General features: G+C 41.7%; 3 protein-coding genes across 3 annotated transcripts; 2 read left to right on the top strand and 1 right to left on the bottom strand. All coding sequences in view use genetic code 12, as the record gives it.

The window, feature by feature from the left end:
• Window positions 1-1,691: 1,691 nt before the first annotated feature.
• Window positions 1,692-4,073, top strand: RJT20DRAFT_133031 (uncharacterized protein; the record flags this gene model as incomplete). Its single annotated transcript, XM_064918187.1, has 1 exon — window positions 1,692-4,073. One exon carries the CDS (start codon window positions 1,692-1,694, stop codon window positions 4,071-4,073), a length of 2,382 nt encoding a protein of 793 aa, XP_064775634.1.
• Window positions 4,074-4,567: 494 nt separating this feature from the next.
• RJT20DRAFT_114522 (ubiquitin-binding SDF ubiquitin ligase complex subunit) lies at window positions 4,568-6,980 on the bottom strand (the record flags this gene model as incomplete). Its single annotated transcript, XM_064915803.1, has 2 exons — window positions 4,568-6,061; window positions 6,125-6,980. The coding sequence occupies 2 exons, from the start codon at window positions 6,978-6,980 to the stop codon at window positions 4,845-4,847; spliced, it is 2,073 nt and encodes a 690-aa protein (XP_064775635.1). The 3' UTR covers window positions 4,568-4,844.
• Window positions 6,981-9,682: 2,702 nt separating this feature from the next.
• ZPR1 (zinc finger-containing protein) lies at window positions 9,683-11,346 on the top strand. The gene has a single exon (XM_064916460.1). The coding sequence runs from the start codon at window positions 9,692-9,694 to the stop codon at window positions 11,252-11,254; it is 1,563 nt and encodes a 520-aa protein (XP_064775636.1). The 5' UTR covers window positions 9,683-9,691; the 3' UTR covers window positions 11,255-11,346.
• The last annotated feature ends 33 nt before the right edge of the window (window positions 11,347-11,379 follow it).

The following is an 11,379-nucleotide window of genomic DNA, read 5'->3' on the forward strand; positions in this document are numbered from 1 at the left end:
TTTTCACAGCCACCGCAGTAACTGGCTCAATATGGCGAGACCACATCGGGAAAATTTAAGGTTGCAGAAGGAACGCGTGCACAGAAGGCGCCAAGGTACAGAAACGTGATCAGGAACAGAAGCATGATGGTGAAGAGCCCAGACTGGGAAAAGATTCACCAATACATAGTGATGTCAAGATGTAAACATTTAGAGACGAGTCTTGGCTCTATGGTAATTTCGAACGAGTATTACGACGATACAGAGCTTTTTTGGGCCTAAGGCAACCACACATTCTTAAATCATCTGCTGATCTTTAGCTCCTTTCAATGATACACACTACAGCAGCACCCCGTCCCATGGGTGCAAATGCGCTCTAGCCCCAACAGCAAAGTCCGTTCCCACCAATATTAACGTTCTGGCGAGCGCGCATACACACACTAAGCATGATCATTGTAAGTGGCCTTACATAACCATCACTAATAGTTCAGTAATTTTTATGTGCGAGTGCTCACTTATCTCTAGCGATGAGTAAGAACACCGTAAACTCCATTTTGACGGACACCGGGCTACCTTCAGCGTTGCTTCCGTGTGATACATGCATGGATCTCCACCAAGCTGAGTTTCTTTGTTTACAGACTTTGTTTATATGTAAATGCAATAGGTTATATGTAATGTGGGATATGTGATATGTATATATGTAGAGAAGTATATCTACCAGTTTTAATTGATATAAAATATATAGCCTGTTTCCACTTTTCTGACACCTTCTCTTTGTCTGTCTCCTCCTTCTCTTCCACCCACCACACCACTTTCCTGTTCTTCCCCCTACCTCCCCCTCCTTGGTGCTGCTGTGCACTGTACCTGCTCAAACAAGTAATAACCAGGTCTGCCCATCCCGCATTTTGCCCCGTCCTGGCGGCCTTTCCCTCCCGTAGTGTATTCGCTTAGCTGGCTCCCGTGCCCGTTATATCCCTATTGGCCTTTGTTTGTGGCACACCACACCACACTTGCCACATATCCGTGTCGGTACAGTTTCTAGTCCCGTTTGCGACCTCCCGTTGGGTACACTAGTCATAGAAATAGACAATTCTCGTGTTTGCCCATAATCTCATCCGCCATACACAGACCCATCCTAACCCACCCAATTCCATAGCATCCCATCTCATCCGTATTATTGGTATTGTCCCTGAGCTTGCCCTCCTGGCCCCATTCCTTGTCTCATTTCTGGTCCTGTCTATACCCCTACAGAACTCTCATCCTATCACAATACCACCCTGACACCTCCTCCCATCACACACATCTTCCTCATCCCTGCACATCTTTCCCTATCATCTAATCTATCTTCCCCGATAGCGCGATACCCTGGATCTACCACATTTCGGTTGCCTTACTGTAAGTTGGTGGTTGGCTGTTTAGTGAGTGTGTCTATTGAGTTCTGGTTTCACGGTGTGGTTAATATAATTGGATTCTTTGTCTTTTTTTTCACTATCGTCGTATAGGGTATTATTTTTCACCCTCAGTGGTTCCGTTCACTATCATATCAATTACTGGTTCCCTGTTAGCCTGCTATCGCTCGGGTTGTCCCAGACCATAGCGACAAAAAACCTCCCCACAAGACCCTTTTTTGCACCGTGTTCCGTGGTTGTATGGCTGGTCCATCGGTTACAACAACACCTCAAGTCATCTCCACTGCCCCTGAGCTGCCCACAATGACTGCTTCGTCTCACCGGTTAAAACCCCCACAAGACCCTACAACCCCAGCAACGGCTTCTTCAATCATCAACTCCGATCAACCCACGGCCGCTGGCGCCTCCATAGCTCCTGTAGTACATAGAGCTCCCAATGGCCTGAGTTCATCACCAGAAATCGGACATCCGCCTTCCTCTCAGATCTCTGTAGATGCCATTGCAGAAAGTCCCATAGACAAGAACTTTGCTAATTCCAATGCCAGTTCAACCAGTTCTCCCCAATTGGTTGTACCAAAGCACCCCCATGGCAACTCCCACCTCGCATTACCCCCTTCGCCTTCAAGACAGAGACGTCATTCGTTCACCTACGAGCCTGAACATGAAAACTCGCTGGAAGGTGATAACATAGGCCATTCTCACTCGGATGAAACATACAACGAGATGCCCCTCTCCATGAGGTTCATGCACAAACCATCACGTTCAAAGGAACTCCTCGAAAAGGCTTCTGATCCTACAAGACACAATAGTCTTCTCAATAGTCACTTATCTGATATCCAAACTAATATTTCTACTACTACCGATACGGGTACGACTTCGTCGTCTCCATCCACCGAGAATTCACCTTCGTTAATAAATGACTCGCCAGAAATGCCCATGGGAGGCTACAAGCTCGTTCGTAAGAAATCCGGTGAGCTTGTTAAGCCTTCTTTGAAAGATAGCAGTGCCGCTTATTTCGGCAAGAAACGGTCCCAGTCACTTCCTACAACTCCAACATACAAACAAGTTCATTTTGGAGGTGATACTGACGTTCGTTACTTTAAGAAGAAAGACACTCCTTCTGCTCTTTCGGCTGCAAATTCTCCAACCCTTGAAGGGTCTGAGATTTTGGTTAGAAGGATTCACTTCGATAGCGAAGAGGATTCTGAAGACGACGAAACCGATGACTACGATGAGGGCGATGAGGGCGATGATGAACACTACGACACATCAAATAACCATCACAAATACTCTCCCGTACACAATGAGGAAGAAGACGAGGACTACAATAACTTCAACTTGAACTCAGCCGGCTCGACCAAGTATCCTAGAAAGAAACCTGCTAAAAACATCGATTGGCAATTGAAATTGCTCAATTTCCCAGTTCTCTCGTATGATTCCAAAATTAAGAAAGAAGTGCCAGTCTTTCTCGAACGACTTTTCATATCAATGGATAAGAAGTATCTTTTGGGCCACATTGCCGTTAGAAACATTGCTTTCGAGAAGTATTTAACGGTGAGGTACTCCTTAGACAACTGGATGACTATTATAGAAATTCCAACCCTTTATGCTCCAGACAGACCGGACGTTCTTAAGAGAAATAACTATGACCGTTTCATATTCCAAGTTCCTCTCGAGAATCTTTTCAACAGTTTCAGACTCACTTCTTCATCGAGTGAAGACTCCCTTAACCAAAGTACCGACAGTCTTTTGGATAATCCGCTGCAAAAGTCACAGGAAAAAGTCTATCAAATTTGTATTAAGTACTGTGCAAATAACACCGACTATTGGGACAATAACGCATTCAAGAACTACGAGATTAAACTTGTCAAGACGGTTAAGACAAGTCTTAACAATTTCAACCCTAAAATTCAAGATCATGCGGCAAAGCCAAAGTATTCGTCGCTGTACTTGAAGAGAATTGTCTCTGATAGTCAGATTGAACTCAAGAAGAAGCAAAACAAGGCAGAACAGAAGGAATCGGTCGATAATACCGAAAAAAAGGAGGACCCATTCTATTTGAATGACAATTCATCCCTGGATAGAAACGATTTCGTCAAGAACAACTACTATCTTCTGTCACCATTACTTTCTTCGTATAACTCTTCTGGCAACAATGCTGCTAAGAATTCTGGCAATTCTAACCTCAGCAGCAGCTTTAATGCAGCGGATTTGACGGATTCTCTTCCTAATAAAAACAAAATTGTCATTTCTCCAACGCCCATTCCTTCTTCTCCTTCTGGGTACAAAATAAAGTTCAACGAGAAGCACGGAGGCTCACTCGATAACTTTAACATGTCCACTGGAACATTTGGAACTAATGGCGCAGAACGTTACACAACAGGACTGCCAGTAAATAGTAATAAGTCTAGCGAGAAGCAGAAAGAACCTGCGGCCGTCGGTCCTAACTTCTTGAATTCCAAATCATACAAGGAGCTCTTGGATAACTACTGCTTCTTCTCGTCATCGTCCAATAATGGAGATGACACTACAATACCAACGTCATCGGACAATTATCAACACTTGTCGTCTCCTTTGAACTCCCACAAGCCTCCCTTTTCTTCGTCATCTACATCCTCGACGGAATCTAATGGCGCACCAAAGAAGAACGGCTCCTTCACCGTCTCTTCATTTTTGGACGTCTAACTTGCACTTAGTTGTCTGGTCACACTCTGTCAAACTTCCCCATGGTACTCAGTAACATCTTTGTTTTAATGGTTTATTATAGATTAATCCAGCCTGGGTGGATTATGTTGGATCACGGATACATCATAGATATATACAGATATACCATACGGTCCCCTCAGTTACCGCTAACCATCTTGCTAGTAGTGCTGCTGATGTTACTGATCAGTACTATTCACACTATTGTTTCCGACCAGAAAAGTCGTGATATTGCATTTCCTTCCTTCATTTTAAACCAAGCCACGCCAACAAAGTTGCTGCTAACATACAAACTGCTATGCGTTCGTTTATAAGTTATTTCATTTCACTGTAGGGCATACATTTTATTTCTTTGGTTATGCTCTGTTTATGAAAATTGCAAGGTCTCTACCGATTTAAGTGTGTTTAGAGGCAGTAGCTATTATTTACGCAGATTGTATATGATTTTAATAATGTTTCATGCGTTCATCTTCAATGATATGTAAAATAATATCTTAACAAAATTATTACTTAAGCTCTTCCCTTCAATCTGTAATCAATCGTGAGAGACAGGGCGACTCTTCATGATGTATGTAGCGGATGCTTTAGTTAGAGCCTTTTAAAGCGATTACTACAAAGTTGTATTAACAATAAATATACATTTTTAAAATAGTATATAAACCCATGATCCCAAATTAAAATCCCGGAAGCTTTACTCCATTAATTTATAGTACAATTACGTTAAATATGTTCATAAATGCCATACTCTTTTGGTTAGTCAAAGCAGTACATTTTGACAGCTCCACTTTCCAAACCAGCAGCAAACCTTGAATCACTCAAACCAACACAGCTAACACTCAGGTTGTTTCCAAACGTATGTAAGCATTTACCGTTTTGTAAATCCCATACCTTTATCAAGCGGTCATGTGCACCACTGATAACTCTGAAGGTATCAGCAGCAATACTCCAGACACCTTCAATGTGGCCAAACTGAGTTCTGATACACTTACCAGTCTTCACATCCCATAACTTAATAGTGTTATCTAAAGATGAAGTAAGCAAATGTGTAGGATAGCTTGGATTCCATGGCAATTGGTTCTCTTCATTGGCGGCATTTTCTGCATTCTCTTGAGCTCCAAGAGGCAATTGATTTCCACCCTGATTGTTTGCTGGATGATGACTACCTTCACCTTCACTTTCGCTGCCATCTTCGATCAAGTCCTCTTTGTATGTGAATGGAATCACAGACTGCACTTGTCCGATGTGACCATTATTCTCCATGCCTCCAAAAATACGTAAACACTGGTTGTTCTGCAAGTCCCACATTCTGATAGTAGTGTCGTCGGATGCACTAAATATCGTGTTGGATTGTGGGTGAATTTTTACACAGTTCACCCAATCTGTGTGACCACGCAAAGTGTAGCAAGTTCTGGAGTCGACGTGCCATACCTTGACGGTGTGGTCAGCCGATCCAGACACAATAGATTTGTTGGAAAAATCGACAGACACAACAGCATCTTCGTGACCCTTATAAGTGGCAATACACTGGCCAGTGTGATAGTTCCAGACCTTGATGGTTGAGTCCAAGCCTCCTGTTATCAACTTCTGCGAGTCGAAGACCAAAGATCTGACACCCTTTGTATGACCTGTAAGAGTCTTTAAACATTCACCAGTCTCGATTTTCCAAATCTTGATGGTAGTGTCATATGAACCAGTCATTAGATATTTCCTGTTAAACTGTAAGCATGTAACTCCATCCGTGTGTCCCAAGAATTTCTTGACACTAAAAGTACCCTTACGCCAGTTCTTCTCAAGCTTAAAACGCTCAGAATAAACAGATTTCCATGGTCTCTTCTTGAGCTGCTTTTGAGCTTTTATATGCTCTTCTTGGCTTAACTTAACCCTCTTATTTTCTTGCTCTTCACTGTTGCTAGTTGTCATTGTAGTGGAAGCCTGTGCTGCATTGGTTGAAGGACCTTCAACAGCTGCAGCTGGATCACTGGAATTAAAAGAAACTTCATTGTGATTAGAAGCGTTGACCTCTTCAATCTTACGCTTTAAGATTGGCTTGATGTCCTCCTCCGTCATATCTCTTGCTCTCTTCATATGCATAAGTGGTAATCCCCAACCACAGTTTGGACACTTTCTATCAATGTGCTGCTCGCACATATGGTGCCATACTCTATCATCGTCAGCTAAGGATTTCCACTTTCTAGAAACTTGAGCGGCATTGCAAAGTGAATTACAATCCAAATAACATAAAATCTTAAGGGAAATCTCAACTGGTAATGTGCTGATGAAATCAATTCTGATGAGGTTGGATACTTCTTGTGCCACATATGAGAGTTGTGGGAAGCAACACTGAGTGAGAATACCCAGGAGTATTAAATGACGGTGGGAACTGGGAGCTGCACTGAAAATCGACCATACATGAGAGATGGCCTCTTGGTCTCTTGAAGATAACTTATCAAGAGCGTTTTGGATTTTACTCATTTTGTCTTCGTCAGTTCTCTTATTGCAAGTGATTTCAGGGTTGTGTCTGTAGCAGTATTTATGGTAGTTATCTTTGGGTATCAACAGCTGGTCGCTGATATGTTTGACAAGGAATGGTGTTACTACAGAAACATCCAGGTCTCCTGATTGTGGTGGTGGAGGAGTATTAAGTTTAGTGACTATCGACAGTTCGACGTTGTTGATGAGTGCGGACTTTGTGGTGGTGGTATCCTTGGCGTTTATGGAAGCTAAGTTCGATTTGCCGTTATTGATATTGCTGCCAGTCTGATGATTACTAATGTTGATATTGGCCTGGTTGTTCCCGCTGTTTCCTTCAATGTGGGATGTGGAAGCTGTTAGAAGTGAGTCGTACGAGCCCTCTCCATTTGATGGGCCACACGATTCTTGTAAGTTCATGATATGGTCTATAAACTGGGTATATATGTCAGTCCAGGAGTTTTCTGGTAATTCTGGCGATTCTTATGCGGATTCTTATATGTTTTTTTTTGCCTATGTGGACCTTGTTTTCACTGTGGCACAACTACTACTTGTTGCTTTCAAATTCAACCGCTGTGTGACTCTCTCACTTCGATCTTATCAAACAGATGCTACAACTACTACCCCGAAATTCCGTGAAAACAACTTCTGTTCTCTACTGGTTCTATCACAAATCCCGAAACAACGATGTTTATCTCCTTTTCAGTCCACTACCTATCGTGTTGTACATATATATATAACTAAAACTAGATTTCTTTATGGCGTCTAACTATAATTTACTGAGAGGGTAAAACAGCGAAAATTATTTTCTTAGTGTGGTAACCACAGTTATGTTCTGCAGGTCAACTGTGTGGTGTGTCTGCAGTGACCGGTGGAGAGTATAATATATTTTTTTTGAGGCGACAGGTTGAGAGATGGAGATAGTTACAGGAGTGGCAGACGGTGAGAAAGGAACAGGAATGAGAGAAAGCCAAGAGAACGAGAAGAAAATTTAGCTTTGTGGTGGGAGGAGGTTGGAAAACACCGTCAACTCCGATGGGGCAGAAGATGGGATGTTTAATATTATTATTATTGTTGTTGTTATTGTTGTTAGTGTGATTGTTATTATTAATTGGTGTTGTCGCTGGTGTCACTGTTGTTATTATTCACTTAGTCAAGCTACAAAATCTGTATCGAAATATGACCATTAAGGTACAAGTGGCATTTTAACGCAATTCGTCACTTCTCTAACTGTGGTGGTGGTGGTGGACGAGTATCCTGTATATAACCCAGGTAATATATGTTGTCTCTGCTTATCTATTAGAGATAACGAAATGGCTATATATTACAAGAAAAACGCTGTTCCATGCCCTAGATAGAATTCAGTTGTTTGAATGACGGTATCTGTGCGCCCGAGCCGAGTGGTTATTGTAGTAACATAAAGATTGGCATATGACATGGGCCCATCTATTTATGGTTAGGAGTGGCTGTTAGTTTCTTTTGCAGTCTATTCCAAGAACTGCATGGCCGAAGTTTTTGTCACCCGAGCCGAAAGCCTTCTACCCCAGTGGATAGGCTCTGTTCCATGATGCGATGCACCCTTCTCTTACAGAAAATGGCCAAATGACCAAGGCAGAGTTTGGGGCCGCTTGGGTGTCGCACTGGACAATAGTATCCACAGTTGTGTGTCCTCGTCAGAGATATGTATTTGGTTGTTTTCCTTCGGTTGCCTTGTCCATGTATTTAATGGCTGGCCTACCCAATTTTGACCCCAGAATCGGAACCGGTTACAGTCCTTCTTAATCTAAATTAATAATTCTCTGAGAGGTGTCAATAGGTCGCCTCGCAGCGCGCTCGTGTACTGGTGCCACGTTAGGGCTGATTGTAAAATTTTCCAACTCCGATTACGACTTGTATAAATTCGTAGAACTGTGGCTTCATTTAGCCCTCGCTACAGGTTATGCTGATGGGTTTGTGTATTAGAAGAATTTTCATCGGAATGAAATACTTTATGCACCTTGACGTTCTCTTACGTCAGCTGGTTTAGAGCCTACGAGCACAAGGTTGTTAAACTACATATACGTTAGTATCAAGATTCAACCGTTGTTTGAGATCCCTGCCATAGCCACAAGTTTAGGACAATTTACCTGCAAATAATTTACGACATTGTTTTATCGTACCCTTCAGTTCGATAATATTTTCTCTATCAAGGTACTCTATCAGGCGGAATTAGCCATATGTATTTGCACGTTTTATTGCATTAAATCCTGGAGGCCGATGGTTACCATATCTCCTTTCATAACGATTGAATCAAATCACGTGATATTCCTAATGATGAGATGATGAGATGCTGCATAATATTTGCAGCAATTTTATAAGCACTTATAGCCCACGAGTAGAAACGTTAGATAACGTGACGTAACATTTCTGTTAAGGATCTGTCCTTTGTAGAACTGCATCTATTGCATTAGTGAGCTACGGAAGTTGCAGCAATTCGAATAGCGTTATTCGATGATATCACTCAGAAAAGTTGAGAAACCATACTTTATTAAAGCATATTTGACCAATACAAAGTGAGGACAATATGCAAATAATTAACAGCACACAATTACACTAAGTGTACGGTCTTCCCCAGCACCTCAAACCTCACTCATTCGTTCTGAACTCTACACTAAAACCTAACCAAACCCCAACCAACCCTTTTCCGCTACCATGCATCTTTACTCTATCTTACCATTCCCTTCACGTGACAACTCTTCCAGAAAGATCCCGAAGCATCTCGAAATCTCATTACAAATACTGCAAAACAAAAAATGCTGAGAAATCATCACCGAAATCTGCAGCCATCCGAATAGCAATTATACCCTATTAAAAAATGCCCCAAGAAACATTCTATAGTATTCCAAAGAGCTCTAGAGTAATCTAACTGTCACCCATGCCTTTGGGATTCTCTAACGTCCTTCATTTCTTCTTTCTAACATCAGTATGCCATAATGGTTCAATTATAATGGCACGTGATCTGTCACGTGATGATATCATCTTAAAAAATTGTATTTCAATGCCATACTAAGAATAGTTAGAGATGTTCACGTAATATAACTAAATACTTATAAAAGCGCATATTCGCTTTAATTACTTTGGCTGTCTTGGAAATGAATAGACAGGAAACTCCAGATACACACGTAGACAAGAAACAAAAAACTGAAGATATGTCTACTGCTGAAAAGAAAGAAGATCTCTTCGCAACCGTTGGAGAACAAGCTGAAGAAGTTGACAGAGAAGATGTTCAAGAAGAAACTACTTCAGGAACCAACAACGAGGTTAGAGAAACCGGAGCACTGGATGCAGAGGGTCACCCTGTCCAGGAAATTGAGTCTTTGTGTATGAACTGTCATGACAACGGTATAACGAGAATGCTTTTGACCAAGATTCCATTTTTCAGAGAGATCATTTTGATGTCGTTTGAATGTCCTCATTGTGGATTCAAGAACAGTGAAATTCAACCAGCTGCCCAGATTGCTGAGAAGGGTTCTAGATACGTTTTGAAATTGGAGAAGAAGGAAGATTTTAACCGTCAAGTGGTGAAGTCGGAAACTGCATCCGTTAAGTTCTCGGAATTGGATATTGAAATCCCACCAAAGAGAGGTCAATTGACTAATGTTGAAGGTTTATTAGAGGAAATGATCGAGGATTTAGAGTCTGACCAACCAGCCAGACAAACTATGCAACCAGAAATCTACGAGAAGATTGCTGCTGTCATCTCTAGGGTCCGCTCCTTTATCAATGCCGATCCAAACACCTTGCCTTTGACTGTCACCGTTGATGATCCAGCCGGAAACTCGTGGATTGAATACCTTCCAGGTGAGCCAAGTCACAAGTGGGCTATGTATGAATACGGCAGAACTGCCGAACAAAATGTTTTCTTGGGATTAATCTCAGCCGACGATGTTGCCAGACATCAACAGGAAGAATTAGCAAACAAGAAGCAAGCCACATCGAAAAACATCTCATCCTCATTAAACAAGCCAGAAGAAACTGCTTCTGAAACTGAGCATAATCCTAGAGCTACTGGTTTCATTTCAGATGAAACCGAAATCGAGAATTTTGAAAACGAAGTTCAAACTTTCGCTGCTACATGTTCATCTTGTTTTCAACCATGCAGCACCCACATGAAGACGGTGAACATTCCTCATTTTAGCGACGTTGTGTTAATGTCTACAGTCTGTGACCATTGTGGATACAAGTCCAATGAAGTCAAGACAGGTGGTGCTATTCCTCCACATGGAAAGAAAATCACATTGAAAATTACTGACCCAGAGGACTTAGCAAGAGACATCTTAAAGAGTGAAACCTGTGGATTGTCGATTCCTGAATTGAACTTGGACTTAACACCAGGTACATTGGGTGGTAGATTCACCACCATCGAGGGTTTATTAACTCAAGTCGCTGAAGAATTGCATTCAAGAGTGTTTACTCAGTCTTCAGACTCAATGGACGAAGCCACCAAGGGAAGATGGACTTCATTCTTTGCAAGATTACAAGATGCCATCGACGGAAAGATTCCCTTTACGATTGTCATGGATGATCCTTTGGCAGCCTCTTATATTCAAAACGTCTACGCTCCAGATGTTGATCCAAACATGACAACCGAAGAGTTTGAAAGAACTTATGAACAAAATGAAGACTTAGGTTTGAATGACATGAAGACCGATTAAATGTGGCGGTTGCATTAATAAACTTGTATAAAAGAAGAATGTGTTAATAGATCTTATTTAATTTGCCTTGTAATTATGTAGTTCCTACAAAGAAAATATGATTAAATATCTCTATAATATTATAT

Source organism: Scheffersomyces xylosifermentans, assembly GCF_036884685.1.
Source record: "Scheffersomyces xylosifermentans strain CBS 12540 chromosome Unknown RJT20scaffold_2, whole genome shotgun sequence".
Lineage (NCBI taxonomy): Eukaryota > Fungi > Ascomycota > Pichiomycetes > Serinales > Debaryomycetaceae > Scheffersomyces > Scheffersomyces xylosifermentans.